Source organism: Anarrhichthys ocellatus, unplaced genomic scaffold (assembly GCF_004355925.1).
Source record: "Anarrhichthys ocellatus isolate YVR2014 unplaced genomic scaffold, GSC_Weel_1.0 scaffold905, whole genome shotgun sequence".
Taxonomy (NCBI): Eukaryota; Metazoa; Chordata; class Actinopteri; order Perciformes; family Anarhichadidae; genus Anarrhichthys; species Anarrhichthys ocellatus.
In genome coordinates this window covers 1-16,177 of record NW_022280879.1, presented here as the reverse complement: position 1 = coordinate 16,177, position 16,177 = coordinate 1, and the positions used below count along the sequence as shown (strand labels likewise).

General features: G+C 41.9%; 1 protein-coding gene across 2 annotated transcripts; it reads left to right on the top strand.

Annotated features, from left to right (window-relative positions):
• The first annotated feature begins 456 nt into the window (after nt 1–456).
• On the top strand, nt 457–16,137 carry LOC116377110 (myotubularin-like). Of its 2 annotated transcripts, none has more exons than XM_031838664.1 (15): nt 457–2,064; nt 3,199–3,271; nt 4,830–4,924; nt 6,275–6,385; nt 6,942–7,043; nt 8,576–8,659; nt 8,848–8,997; nt 9,811–9,996; nt 11,711–11,893; nt 11,999–12,154; nt 12,315–12,362; nt 12,531–12,623; nt 15,123–15,236; nt 15,323–15,499; nt 15,938–16,137. In XM_031838664.1, the coding sequence occupies exons 1-15, from the start codon at nt 2,008–2,010 to the stop codon at nt 16,118–16,120; spliced, it is 1,812 nt and encodes a 603-aa protein (XP_031694524.1). In that variant the 5' UTR covers nt 457–2,007; the 3' UTR covers nt 16,121–16,137. The 2 variants fall into 2 exon arrangements, with proteins under 2 accessions (XP_031694524.1, XP_031694522.1); XM_031838662.1 differs by having other exon boundaries at nt 15,935–16,137.
• The last annotated feature ends 40 nt before the right edge of the window (nt 16,138–16,177 follow it).

Below are 16,177 nucleotides of genomic sequence, written 5' to 3'. Positions count from 1 at the left end.
TATATATATGTGTATATGTATATGTATATATATGTGTATATATATATATGTATATATGTGTATATATATGTGTATATATGTGTATATATGTATATATGTGTGTGTATATATGTATATATGTGTATATATATATGTGTATATGTGTGTATATATATATGTGTATATGTGTGTATATATGTATGTATGTGTATATGTGTATGTATGTGTATGTATGTGTATGTGTATGTATGTGTATGTGTGTGTGTATGTGTGTATATATGTGTATATGTGTGTATATATGTGTATATGTATGTATATATGTGTATATATATATGTATATATGTGTATATATATGTGTATATATGTGTATATATATGTGTATATATATGTGTATATATATATGTATATATGTGTATATATATATGTATGTATGTGTATATATATATGTATGTATGTGTATGTATATATGTATGTATATGTATGTATATATGTGCATATGTATGATTTTGGCTAAACAAAATAAATTGAATTAAATGTGATGTTGCTGGAATAATGAGCTAATTGATTTTACAATTATTAGTAGTTTGAGAACCCCTACTTTAGTGCATGTTGGCGCATGTAAGTCTCTGTTGTGTGGAGGAAATGCATATGATCTGAACTCTGTATGTGAGATTAGGAGGATTTGGATTGCTTCTCAGCAGCTGACGGAGCTAACGGTTTTTAATGAAAGGGGAAGTGGAGGGTGGGCACTACGCTTCCGCAATAACGCCGTCGGTCAGCATTATCAGCTCTAACTGTATGTCAAAATGATTATTAAATAATGTCAATCTATCCCTGACATCTATTAACGATATAAATATGTTGATAAGGCTTAATATAGTGGGCAACAAATTGCCCTAAAAAGGTACAGGCCGGCTCACTGTATCAAGCTCTCTCACACATAATGCACCTATTGGTGCGCTTACACACACACACAGAGAAAGGAAGAGGAGAACCTCCTCTTTTCGAGGGTCAGTCGTCTCTCACACGTCACTCCGTCACTCAGCCAGTGAGAGAAACAGGTCTCAGATATATAGCTGCTTGGAGAAGGTTGTGTCTGAGTAAAGGTAGCTGCTGTCCTTGGGTCTTATCTCAGAGAGCATCCCATTCCAGCCATCGAGCTTGAGCCCCCAGGAAACGTGTGCATTAAAACGGCAAAACAAGCTGTCAAATTCCAAACTAGCAAACAACGTTTACTTTTATTGTCCGTTACCCTGCTAATATTGTCTAATGAGAGACGAGGACAAAAATCAGACTCCAAGGATTTTTCCTTTTTATGGAAACGGCTATAAAATGTGCAATAATCACAGTGGTAGCCCATAAAATACTAATGTGCTCATATGTGGGCTTACCAGATGAAGACAGACTGTAGCCTATGCCAACATATAAAATAATATTACCTGGCTTACTTGAGACGGTCTGTCTATCGATGTGTTTCAGTGCCTGGGACAGCGCTGTGTCTGCAGGCCTACACATAACAAGCAATAACTCATCATGTTTAATGTTGATGCATGAGGAATAATGTGCCATTACTATTCCCTATTTCATGGGGATCTTGGAGTTATACATTTATTAAAACAACAGCAAATCATTTGAACATTGATAACCATGTCCAAGCCTCAGGGTCAGCCTTAGTAATGTCTAATAGCATGAATTATTCATTTATGAGTGCTTCTTCTCTTTCCACCTCACTCCGTTATTTAACTCACCAGAAATGCATCATCCTATGTAAAATTCATACACTGCTGTCTTGGACTAAGTTAATACTGGATGTGCTTCTTGCGGGTGCCCTGGTATCAGCTGTATTACTCACAAGTTCTGTCTTATCTGACATAATGTATTCGGGCCCTGGGGCTGTTCTGAAAATGTTCTGGTGTCTCTCATATATTCTGCTGATGGATCTTTACTTACAGTCTGGTGGTAACGTGACAGAATAACAGCCTGTGTGTGTCTGTCTTTGTCAGCCTGTGGAAGCCCCCTCCCTGAGCGATGGCTTCACCAGTCTCCGTCTACAACTCCAACCCCTTAGACGCACACATCTCCAGTGTAAGTGGGTTCATGTGGGTCTGTTTGCTGCGTGTGATGTGTCTGCAGTGTGGACTGTGAACCTGTATCAGCTGGTTAGTGTTGTTGTGGGATACTCGTACTTCTTACATGAGAAGTACGAGTGAGGGATCAGGTCCTGGTCTCTGCACTAGTGCCACTACTGGATGGTTTTGGGGGGGGGGGTGGTATGTACCGAGCTAAAGAAATTATAATTATTGTCATTTACTGCAAACATGTCCATGTAGCATTTGCTACCTAGCCATGAGGTAACGGTCACGCCCACCTCACACGCATGTGACGCAGTCATCAGTGAATACGTTTACATGCACACTCGTATTCTACTTTGATACCGAATATGACAATATTCAGAGTTTGATATGGTTCATGTAAACATCCTATTCCGTTTGGATATTCTGAATTAGGCCTTATTCTGCATGGAGCTTTAAACACTGAAAAGTTTCAACAAGAAGCACTCAACCTAGTTATTAATATTAAAATGTATGATAATCAACATTATGAATGAAGTTTTGAACTATTCGGTACAGCCCTATGAGCCACACAAACACTACACCAGCAGGCCTGATGAAGAGTAGGCAGTTATAGGGTTTCATCACCCAGCCAGTCAAGTCTTCTTTATGAAGAATTGAAATAGATATTCCTAACATACAATACAAACTGTCAGTGTTAATAACACAGTAAAGCTTAACACATATTTCCTTTGTGGTGCTTGTTATTAAAAATCAGATTTAAAAAGCCCAGTGCTCTCTGAATGGAACCGAACAGATGAAGAATGAACTCACCAATAGAATGGAAAATAATTAAATTAATAAACAAAAATTCCAAATAAGGATGAAGAGCAGCGGTGTGAATGTAGTTGCTAAGCTGCTTAATTCCTCCGTGTGACAGCTCGTCGGTTCAACATCTTAAAAAGGAGAAGTGCTGTGTTCACCGTGTCTCGTCTCACTGAATCTGACACTTCAACTGGTGACGCAAACTACTTCCACTGAAAATAAAGACAGCACGAGATAACGTGTGAAACTGATGCTATTTTATACCTGTCCTTTCATATACACGTGTTCCTGCCTTTTCCTCTATTGTTTAGTGTCTCTGCCTTGTTCCGTGTGTTTGTTTTAGACGTCCAGAGAGTCTCTGAAGATGGAGTTGTTAGCCGATGTGTCTCTGCTGCCAGGGGAGGAGAGAATCATAGGTGAGTGCACGAAGCTCCATCAGTCCCACCTCTCTGTCGGCTGAGCTGCTTCCAGCCCAACATGGTTCCTCCTTGGAGCCGTGTTGTTCAGTCAGTGTGTGAGCGCCGCACACAGAGGACGGGTCAGAGAGATGTGTGCGTTTCCTATATTACACAAGTTTCTGTGTTCTCCACCTGAATGTTAGTGAAGGTGCTGGTACTGTGATACTCGATCTTTGTTCACATGTTGCCCGATTTACTTTTATTTTGTGTTAGTTCTTAACTTTTTGTTGTTGTTTTGCCTCCAGGCACAGTTCTTGTAGGACTGTTAATGTTAAAGGGGCCGAACTATACATACAGTATTTCCTCTCACCAAGTGGAGACACCTTCCAGAGTCTATGCTCCCAGCAGATGTAAGCCCGGAAATAATTCCAGCACGTAACACCACAAAGGTGAAGATGTGGGCTCAACAGTCACCGACCTCCCGCTGCTTTCATCCATCTTATTTTCCTGCGACCGGGCATCAGATAGCCAGGAGCATGCTGGGTAGTGGAGTAGCCTCAGGTCCTAGCTGGGTTAGCTTAGCTTCCATCTCGGCTCCCCTCCCTCTCCACCCTGGGGCAGTGTGGTGGCGTTTGGTCCGGCCGGGGAGCGCTGATCGTCCGCTGCACTTGCCGTACTCCAATCCCCACGCTGCCTTTTCAGGTGTTGAAGAATGTGTTCTGTCATATGACATAAGTGATAAACACAAAAAAACAACAAATAAATACAAAAATGTAGCGAAATTCATGGAAGTTACCGTTGCCGTAGCAAAAATGTGTCTTGCCAGGACACCCAATAGTTCCATGTACAGCCTGTCAGTCAGTGAGCTTTAGAAGTGTTGGAAGGTGTGTTAAACTTTGGTTAGAGCCAGGCTAGCTGTTTCCCCCCTGCTCCCAGTCTTTATGCTAAGCTAACCACATCCCGTCTCCAGCTCTCTACTCTTCATCTAACTATCTGCAAAAAAGTAAATGACTTCATTTCCATTTGTTGTAGTGATTGTCACCATGTGCCAAGGTCTGACTAATTACTGAAGTGAGTACAGAAAAATGGCCAAAGCTACTGTAAGACATCATTAAACACTGAGGCATTTCTTCTACAATGTGTTTTTGTTTGTTTCCACTTCAAACCGCAGTCGTCTCTTGATGATCTTTCTCTGGACATTGCGGTCCAAGACACCAGAGGACAGTTTAACCCCGGCGCTGTTAGAAAGTCAGATCGGTTATTTATGGCTCGGGACGGTCAATATTCTCTGACTCTGACTGATTCAACCCGACAGTGATTCCACCTGTAATAAGTTGACATGTGATTTAGATGCCAGATGCTGAGTCTAAGTAGATGGTATTTATAGCCTACCTGCTGCACGGCTCTCTTCTCTTTTTCTGCTTCCTCTTCTCTGTGCGTGATGTTGTCCCTTACGCTCCTCACTGCTCGGCAACAACATAAAGTGAAGCTTTCCCGAGCCAGTGAGGCCTGTGTGAGGTCAGACACGAGAGAAGGTGGGGGAGCACAAACGACGTCTGTGTTCATCTGTTTTCAGATAAAGACATCATCTACATCTGTCCATTCAACGGAGCTGTGAAAGGCAAAGTGTTGATCACCAACTACAGACTCCACTTCAAGAGCTCGGATGCTGTAAGTCCTGTTAAACCCAGTCAGAGCGAGTGTGTGTGTGTGTGAGGGATACTAAATAACCACAACCTTTCTCTCCTCATAACACAGACGGAACACAGTCTGTGTGAGGATTTCATTATCTCAGATAATAAACCTCCTTAAGTGGACTCAGAAACCAAAGCAAAAGGACTCTTCAGAACCTGCCTAAGAATCATTACAGTGAGATTGAAAGTATGAAATGAAATCCAGTGATTGCAGTCTGTACACTCACGGGTACATTGCAAACAGGAACTGCTAATAGCTGATTCAGCATACTTTTTAACTGTCAATTTGCCAAAAGCGAAACGGATCCAGGAAAAACCCCACAGGGCACAAAAGAGAATGTGTAGCTGACATTACTCTACATGTTGGCGTTTTCATTATCTGTCAGATTTCCTGTGGGAGAAACTCAGATCCATTCAAATCACCCACCTCTCCCAGAGAAAGACCTTCTCTCTGACAGTACAAGTTGTTATAGTGAAACAGCAGACAGAGAGCAACATTAGCATTCTGTTTGTGTCACTTGATGATTCATCCAATAATCGCTCTCCTGTTAGCTCTGTCCTGGATCTCCACCATCTCCTGAGACCAATGTCTCTTTAGCTGCTAGATGCTCCGCTGTGTCTGTGTGCTGTTCAGGTAGTGAGGTAGTGAACAGTGTGACTCTCACAGCTCTGTCACTGAAAACAGAGGAAATCAGAGCGGTGAGACCAAAGCAAAACAGTATCGCTGTGGACTGAAGGACAAAACTATCATTGAAATGCATAGAAATAACATCCTTGTGTCACTCCATCTTAATTATTCACGATGTGAAAACTTTTATTTCAACTGTTGAAATGATAAAGCATGAGTTTGATTGGCTCAGTGTGTTTAAGGTGCCGGTTACCATAACCACTTTAGTTTATTGACCCAGAAATAAATAAATGTTATTGTCGTTTCAAGACCATTTTGTGCCTCACTGATGTAACGATAATGTTCTAGAATAATGACGCAAGTACACCCTGTCGAAAAGCAATGAACTTTTAATCAGATGGATATCAGAATATATTGAAATATCCAAATAAATGAAACTTAAATGAAATAAATCGCACAAGAAAAACAATAAATAATATTGACTTTCAGCTCTGTTAACAAAATGCCTTGTAATGGTATAAACCCCTGCTGTTGAAATGATGACGTTATGTAAAAAAAAAAAAAGATTTTGAACATTTCTTGTGAATTTTGATCATATTTTCTACTGATAGTTGAGCACTTTAATTGTGTGTGTGTGTGTGTGTGTGTGTGTGTGTGTGTGTGTGTGTAGTGATTTTAATGACATGCTAACTTTCTTAGGATGTGGTGGTGACGCTGGACGTTCCCTTGGGTGCCATCAGTCGGGTGGAGAAGATGGGTGGGGCGTCAAGCAGAGGAGAAAACTCCTACGGCCTGGATATCACCTGCAAGGTGTGTTTGTGTGCGTGTAAGAGGTACAGCATAAGGAGTGTCATTGCTGATTGTTTGTGTTTGTACCACCTCACAAATGAAAGGTGCCCTGTGGAGTGTTACTCACCCAAACTGATTGTGTGTGTCTGAGCTTTGTTTACATCAAACACACACAGGGTCCATAGTGTGCTACAGGCTACCTTCAAATCCTTGTACGTCACTAGGGGCTCTTTTGGCTCTTTCACTTTTATTTTCTCATCATTTTGGCTGTGAGTTATTTATTTATTTTTAAATTATGTAACACTCTAATTGACGTACACCAGACTGTGGAATAGAACATTTTAATATACAGAAAAAAAGAACAAGAAATGAATAAATATGTATTATTCATTATATTTATTAATTTATACATTTATTTATTTTTTTAATTATTATTATTATTTATTTATCTTTTTATTTTAATTATGAAAACAACAGTGGCGTTATTTTAAATGGTTAAACTTGTAAAAATGAATGAATATTTGTCAGTTAGGATGAGGACTGCTGTTAGTGTGCTGATCCGCTCCTTCCTGTTCAGGACATGAGGAACGTGAGGTTCGCCTTGAAGCAGGAAGGTCACAGCAGAAGAGATATCTTCGAGCTCCTCTTCAAATACGCCTTCCCCCTCTCCCACAGTCAGGTAAGGACAGCTTCTCCCTCCTACCGCCAACTGATGGGCCTCCTTATTATCTGCCGGGCCAGCGAGGAAATTATTTAATAGATGATGCAGACGGAGCCTCGATTTCTCAGATGGTTTTGATCCACATCATTTACAGCACAATGGATACACTATATTCTCCCCCCACTACTTTTTATTAGTCCACTGAGTGTATTTGAAGCATTTCAATCTGCCCAGTATCAGCTTACAGCCATCATTTAATGCCCAACACTCATGTTGATGCTACGATACGTGTCAAAGCTAGCCTTAGCGGGGCCTCTGTCTCCGCTATGGAGCAGCGGAGACGAAACAGGACGTTTGAAGGCGACAAATGTCTTCAGGCTGTTTTCAGACGTTGTACAGACTGAATGGAATAAAGTTTACTGATGAATTGATGATTAAGGTAGTCTGTAGTTGTCACACCAAACCGACAGAAGAAAGGTCAAATGAAGCAAACTGATGGTCAGAACATGAACCTACAGACCTGTTCTGTTTCTCTGTTGAGGGGATCATTAACAGGAGAGATGCACTAAGACCAGTACAGATATCGGATGTTAGTCTGGTACTGACCCAAATAGCTGCATCGGGTATCTGTGACAATGTGTCGATCTGGTGTCTGATACCATTATTTTAATAAACAATTCAGTACATTTCTATTTCTGTATTTATTTGACACAAAGTTAGGAGAGCAGTGTTTGAGTTAAGCCTGGTCACACATAAGAGAACGATCTCAGTCTCGTACAGCTTATTCATTAGACTCTGGTGTTGGATTGGTATCGACGGGACGCTACTGGGGCTGAATAAGTTGGATCAGTGCATCCATAGACCATTGTTAAGAGAACACTGTCTCCACTTTAAACAGTGAAGTGACTTGTTGCTGGATGACAACTGTGGAAACGTGAGAGAGGGTTTGAGAGAGGACAGAAAGTGTAGCTTAATGTTATCTATGTCATGAAAAAACGAATTGTCGGGTTGTGACTCATTTTGAAAAAGTCGGAGAGAAAAGGCGAGACGGGTCGCCAGGCGAGCTGAGACAGCGCGGCGGTGCTGTGAATGACAGAAAACCGTTGGTTACGTTCCAAAGCACAAATAAATAACCATCAAACTCTCAACAGATGAACTGTGGAGACAGATGCTCTTTAGCTGCGTTTTCCTCCTCTACATTTTAACAATCAGTGAATGTCGTCGCAGTGAGACAAAAACCTGAGGTTACTTTTATCGTCAGGTCTTCGGGCTGAAGGAACCTTTTTAGTTCCTAGAAAAGTAGCCGCGGACTAAAAATAAGCAGTAACTTATGTAGATGAGGCCTGACCCCCAACATGAGATTTCAGAACGAGATTTCTCTATGAGCGAGATTTTGGTTTGACACAATAACAAACAGAACGGAACAAGTGAAAGATAAAGGAAAAAGTTGTATTTCTCTGTAGGGTTCTTTCCATAATGTTGTCAGACTCTTATAATAACAGTCTGAGCTGGTCAGTGAAATGAAAAGTCTCCTTCTCTCCTCCATCCAGCTGCTCTTTGCATATGTGACTCAGGAGAAGTACGGTGAGAACGGCTGGGACATCTACAAACCCATGGAGGAGTTCAGACGGCAGGTAAAGAGGAGCAGCAGCCCAGTACTGCTGTTTATTCACACCGATACGCTCATTGCTACAGCTGCACATAATGGACCTGGTGTAACTGTGCCAACAGAAGCACAAGTTAAAGGAAAAGTTAGAATAATCCTGCAATGCGAGCAGCAGTGTTTCAGTGAGTAACCGATGGTGACGGGTGTCTCTTCCAGGGCTTACCAAACAACAAGTGGCGTATTACGTTCATCAATAAGAGCTACGAGCTGTGTGACACATACCCCACTCTGCTGGCCGTGCCTGTGAACAGCAAAGACGAGGACCTCCGGAGAGTGGCTGCCTTCAGGTCCAGAGGACGCATACCGGTGAGCACAACACCAAGCTGTGTACTACTGAACCATGTCACGCACGAGTTCACAGTCTTTACTCTATGGGGACATTCTACTAGCATTTACAAGGTTTTGGGGAAAGAGAAATACGATATTCAGGCTTTGGATACATAGACAGTATTGTTATATTTTATTGGATGGCATAATATATCACAGAAATATTAGAATGCTAAAATGAGAATAAATGACTGTAGAGCAGAAGTAGAACTGAGAAAGTTCAACTGGTCGTGGCATTTGTTGTATTTACAGCACATCACAGTACGCGGTTTAAGCTAATCATGTGACATTTTTATTTCTGAACTGTCCTTCAACTACTTTCATTTATTATGATCGTTGTTGACTTACCATCCAAGGTAAACAAAAAAATGTACCCGCTAACACTTATTGTTTTACCGTTGCAACACTGAGAGCCTATTTTGTCACATGACAGCCGTGACTAACAAAGTATTTTATCTGCAGCGATACTGTGAGGCAGTACACAGCCAATCAGTTTAAAGGAGCTGTATTTAACATTCTGAACACTAAAATAGAAGCAAACAACTATTTGCCATGTAGTAGTATTAAAAGTAAGAGATGAAAAAGCATCATGAATTAAGCAACGTGTGCGGGTAGAGAAATGATCTGGTGTAGTTTGGGTCACCTGATCGGCTCTTCTGATCGGCCTCTAGAGAGACCACCGATCAAACTGTTGATAACGATCGGAGCACCTCTAGTTTTGCGTGGTTACCCTGGCGCCCTGATAGACGGTGAGTCCCCGTCCTGCAGCACTGACCGGTCTCTGTGCCTCAGGTGCTATCGTGGATCCACAGGGAGAACCAGGCGGTGATCGTCCGCTGCAGTCAGCCTCTGGTCGGCATGTCGGGGAAGAGGAACAAGGACGATGAGCGCTACCTGGACGTGATCAGGGAGGCCAACGACACTGCCAAGCTCACCATCTACGACGCTCGGCCCAGCGTCAACGCTGTGGCCAACAAGGTCAGAGGGGAGAGGACAGACTCTCAGGGGTTAAAGGGGTTAGACACGGGGGGGGGGGGGGGGGGTAGGGAGACCAAAATAACTGAATAAAATCATGACAAAAGAAATGACAGTTCTAATCATTTCAAAGTTTGCACGTTGCTATTTGTTTCTTAAAAAAAAAAAAAGCAGAACCCCGGAAATAAAAACAAAGTCCAGATATCACAAATGGCTAAAGAGGAAGAGTTGATGTACAGATAAAGATAAAATGAGTGTGATGGAAACAGACGTGGTAAATAAATGATAAGTCACATGCTTCATGTACGTCTTTAACTTGTAACTCAAGCGTCCACTGAAGAGACAAAGAATAGCAGCGGGAGAAAAGAGACTGTTGAGACTGTAACAGAAATGTCATATTTCCATCATGTTCACATCACGGTATTCTGTTGTTCAATGAAGGTATATTTGTGTCTTTATTACGCAAACAAAAAAAAATGTTTTAAAAGCAAATTTCTCGCACCGCAATCAAAAATCAAGTTTCTAAGTGAAAATATATAAACTGAGAATAATTTATTTGTTAGTTTTGCTTATGAAACTAGAATTTTTGGTTAAAAAAAATAAAATCTTTGGTTAAAAAAATAAAATCTTTGGTTAAAAACAAAACAATCTTTGGTTGAAAAAAAAAGCTTTGGTTTCAAAACGAAAAGCTTTGGTTTTGAAACCAAAAGCTGAGTTGGGTGTAGTGGGCGGGGCATACGCTGCTGAATGTACCAGGAGTTTCTATTGGTCGGTTTGACTTGTCTCTCGGTATCTGCATCATCTAAACAGTGGGGGCTACATGTCAACACAGCAGCCCTCCATGTCGTTCTTAAAAAGAGACTCCACGACACTAACAACATGAGAACAAAGTGAAGTGCTGCTATATTTAAAATAATTTTGACAAAACAGAGCAGTCAACTTACCTCCATGTCACCGTAACCTCCCGTCTGTGTTTAGATGATGCAGATACCGAGAGACAAGTCAAACCGACCAATAGAAACTCCTGGTACATTCAGCAGCGTATGCCCCGCCCACTACACCCAACTCAGCTTTTGGTTTCAAAACCAAAGCTTTTCGTTTTGAAACCAAAGCTTTTTTTTTCAACCAAAGATTGTTTTGTTTTTAACCAAAGATTTTAATTTTTTAACCAAAAATTCTAGTTTCATAAGCAAAACTAACAAATAAATTATTCTCAGTTTATATATTTTCACTTAGAAACTTGATTTTTGATTGCAGTGCGAGAAATTTGCTTTTAAAACATTTTTTTTTGTTTGCGTAATAAAGACACAAATATACCTTCATATTGTTCAAGCTTTGACTTTCTCTATTGAGTGCTTCATCTTGTTGCGTCGTCCTCTTCTTCTTATAGTTTATTGATCTCCATCTCGTAATGTTCACATAACAGCAGTAGATGCAAACGTGAGGAGAAATTGTATCTTCAGTACCACCATTGCCCAGAGGGGTAAATGAGGAAAAAAATATTCAAAAAAGTTTTCTCACGCGTGTTTATGACGTAAGAACGGTAGAAGTAAAATTGCCTGGAAAATCCTTCTAAGTTAGTTTCTTTTCTTTTTCATCTGTCGAAAAAAGTCACAATAAAGCCATTGTATAGTATGTCCAAAAAATCATAAAGAATAGTGAATATAACAATAAATCTGTAACACAAAAAAATAAATACACACGTTGCTACCCCCAGGCCACAGGAGGAGGCTACGAGGGCGATGAGTACCAGAACGCGGAGCTCCTCTTCCTGGACATCCAGAACATCCACGTCATGAGGGAATCCCTGAAGAAACTCAAAGACATCGTCTACCCCAACGTGGAGGAATCTCACTGGCTGTCCAGCCTCGAGTCGACACACTGGCTGGAACACGTGAAGGTGAGGGAGGGGGGGGGGAGAAGAATCCGAATGTCATCATTTCATCTGGGTTTTTTTTTTCTGACTCGTGTTCTAAAGAGCATCTGTGTGTTTGTGTGTGTGCAGCTGGTGTTGTCGGGAGCCATCCAGGTAGCAGATAAGGTCTCCAGCGGGAACTCGGTGGTGGTGCACTGCAGTGACGGCTGGGACCGGACCGCTCAGCTCACCTCTCTGGCCATGCTGATGCTGGACAGCCACTACCGCACGCTCCGAGGGTTCCAGGTCAGTAAACATCACAAAGCGCTGGCTCATCAGAAAACGCCTGTGAGCCGCACAGTGAGCGTTAATAACACCGCCGTAGTGGGTTTTTACTGTGCTTACGCGTTATTGGATGTCAGCTGTGGGGAAATGAATGGACAGAAAGTGACTGGTGTCTTTTCAGGTGCTGATTGAGAAGGAGTGGATCAGCTTTGGGCACAAGTTTGCCTCCGTAAGTAACTCTTTTAAAATTATGTATTTTTTTTAATGTGAATCCACTTTCAGATATTTTTACAACAACATTCAAACAGTTCAGTTTGACATTTATAAAGAAAATGGCTCAGGTGACTGCTAGAAACAGTTCCTGTTAATCATTGTGTGTGTGTGTGTGTGTGTATAGAGGATAGGCCACGGTGACAAGAACCATGCCGATCAGGACAGATCACCCATCTTCGTTCAGTTCATCGACTGCGTGTGGCAGATGACTAAACAGGTATGTTTAACACATGTGAGTAATGTTGCACGGTGTATCGATACTAAAAACGTACCCGTACGTTAAAAATGATACGATTTTGCATATTTTTAGTATCGATACTTCATTAAAATAGGCGCGATCAGAGCGCACTCACTGTTCCGCTCCCTGTCATGCTGCCTGCATGCATTGACTGCAAGGGGGCGGGGCTGCCCTGCGCTCACACACGCAACAGGCAGCGCTCGCTCACAGTGAGTGATCGCAGGGGAGACATGCATCAAGTGCAGGAGCTTTTGCCAACCGTCCTCGGCTTGTTGGAAAAAAAGATGCCAGAAGTGAAATCTGGAAGTACTTTAGCTACATTGCAGACAGTGAAGGAAAGCCCACTGACATACAGAGAACCCGTCTGCAAAATGTGTTTCAAAGCCACACAGATCAAGGGAGGCAACACATGGCAAAGCACCTTTCAGACAGACACCCCGAACTTTTCAAAGCGATGTGATGATAAACATGAACACCCCCAAGCTCACCCATATACAGCCTAACACGGGTAGCCTTAGCCTAGTTTGACGACAAGCCTATATGATCATGAGGTCACAATGCACACACAAGTGTACTAAAGGAAACACAATTGATGCAAAATAGCTACATGCTCGTGGAGCCTGAGGATGGATCTTGGAAAATATCAAAGTCACTATTGAAGTAAATTAAGCATTGTTTATCCACCCACTCCCACAGACAGCAGCAATAATAATCAATGCTATGATGGCACAATGTAGTTTTCATTAATATCTTGCGGTAGGCTAATACTAATATGAATGCCATTCAGGTGACTGCTAGAAACAGTTCCTGTTAATCATTGTGTGTCATTATAAGTGTTCAAAAAGCTGGGCAGGAACAAGCTGGTAAAAAAGGGAACCATACAGATGTTTTATTTATTACTATTATAGATAAATATACCCGTATCGTATTTGTGGTATTGTATCGTATTCTGGTATCATATCGGGTATCATGATATTTATGGCAGGTATCGTATCGAAGTCATAATTTTGGTATCGTGACAACCCTACATGTAGTCAGCCAGCTGCAATCATGTGGGGCTGGTAACCTCCAAGGCATTTTCTTTTTTCACATCTATTGCTTGAGGCAGCAGCTCAGGTTTAATTAAACCCTGTGACCTAAACAAGCCTCCTGAAAATACAATTTAAATAATTTAAGCACAGCAACCAGTGCAAAGCAGAAGGTCGACTGTGTTTGAGTGGAACATGTGGTCACGTTTCCTCTGAAGGTGTCACTGTAGTGAGCGTAAATGCAGAGCTTCGTTTGGCGTCACCTGTCATGTTGTTTTTCTTCTTTCCTTCAATAATGACTATTTAACAGAGACAAAAATATATATATATATTTATTATAATAACACAAGGATTACATTACTATAAATGATGTCCCCACAGTGTTGCATGTCAGGGGGGAGAATACTGTTTCTATATTTGTTTTCCAGTCCAGAATAGCATGAGTTACCCTGAACCACAACGGTGCAACTGGCCTCTAAACATTGAGTCAGTCTGTTTTTATTTGGGCTCTCCGCAGTCTACATAGTGGTTAGATTTAAGGGCTTTAAACTGGGAATTTTCCATCCAATAGGCCTTTTTCACTGCAGCCATTTTGACATATAATTGCAGGGTAAACACATGTGTAATTAATTAGTGTTGGAGCCAAAAAGGGTGTTTTTTGTGGGTGTTAGTATGCCCCGCCACAAGGGGGCGGTCAACAACCTCCAGTTCTGCCGAGTGAAGCCAATGTGGAATATCTTAAAACTTGCATTCTCTCTAATGTCCATCAGGGGGCGACTCCTCTGGTTGTATAGAAGTCTATGAGAAAATGACACTAATTCTCTCTTGATTTATTACCTCAGTAAACATTGTAAACATGAGTTTATGGTCTCAATCTCTAGTTTCAAGTCTTCTTCAATACAGCATGATGTTCATTTAGTAAATGATGGTCCATTTAGAGTCACATAGACCATAAAGCAGAGTATGCTTTAGGGCGGGACTTACTGTGATTGACAGCAAACAAAACCACAGTCTCCAATCCACAACTGCAGCATCACAGAAGAAGCAAGCTACCAAAGACTAACCAAAGGTGTGCGAGTCAAGAGCACATTGTAGCGTTCCATTCTCCACCGTGGCACAATCAAACAGGAATGGCTGCTACACACTCAATAGAACTGACCATAATAACTTTTTGCAACCTCGCCTGTGTTTACCTATCACACGTCAAAATGTTGACCCAAACTTTTGAATGGCAGTGTTTATTATATGTGACACACGGCCTTTTGGCTTTTATCGGCAACCGAAAGTCCCAGAAAATAAAAAAGCTGCAGGGAAAAAATGAGCCCAGTGAAATACGAACGTTTTGGATTATAGATTTTTTTTATTTTATTTTTAATGAATTTTTAAACTTAAAAAATACACATTTATGTTTGATGCAGAATTCTTAACTTTGCTCCTCTTCTCCTCTCAGTTTCCTACAGCCTTTGAGTTCAATGAGCGCCTCCTGCTGACGATCCTGGACCACCTCTACAGCTGCTGCTTCGGGACCTTCCTCTACAACTGCGAGAGTGCACGAGACCAGCACGTAAGACGGGCAGACGGTCGCCCTCTAAATGCTCTGACTTTTCCTTTTGTAGCGTCTCACGACTCCGCCCCCTTTCTGTTGAGCAGGAGGTGAGGTCGAAGACAGTGTCCCTGTGGTCTCTGGTCAACAGCAGGATGGAGATGTATTTGAACCCCTTCTACACCCCCGAGTCCGGCAGGGTCCTGTACCCCGTCGCCAGCATGCGCCACCTAGAGCTGTGGGTGACGTACTACATCCGCTGGAACCCGCGCATACGACAACAGGTAGGACCTCCGGAGAGTCTGTTAATATAGAAGCTTAACAGTGACCCTCGGGGGCCTGTGGACCCGTCGCTTAGTAGGAATGTGGTTTTCCTTCATATCTGTGGCAGCGATTACCTCTTTGTGAAACTGATGTGGCAAACTAAGAACAAAGCTACCAGACAACTTTCTCATTTTGAAAAATTAGTTCCAATCATTTCAATGTAAAGGCAATTCAGATGGCTTCCTAAATTATTCACACAGCCAGAATAGAAGTATGTCAGTCTCCACTCAAGTATTGGGGCCACTGCAAGAGTGGTTTCCAGAATAAAGTTGTAATATTTTAGATGAAGTTGTAATGCCATCAGAATATATTATGTTTCTATATTTATAGGCATGAACTCTCCAGAAATCTACACTTGAGACATTTCGATTGAATTTAGATTGTGTGTGTTGCAGCAGCAGAGTCCGGTGGAGCAGCGCTACAAGGAGCTGTTGGCCCTCAGAGACGAGTACTTGAAGAAGCTGGAGGAGCTGCAGCTGTCCGACTCCCCCTCCTCCCGTCTGGCGAACATCCCCACGCCCAACACCTCCTCCTCCACCACGCCGCCACAGCAATACACACAGCTACACACTCCCCTCTGAGGGCTGGTCTCACACACACACACACACACACACACACACACACACACACACACACAC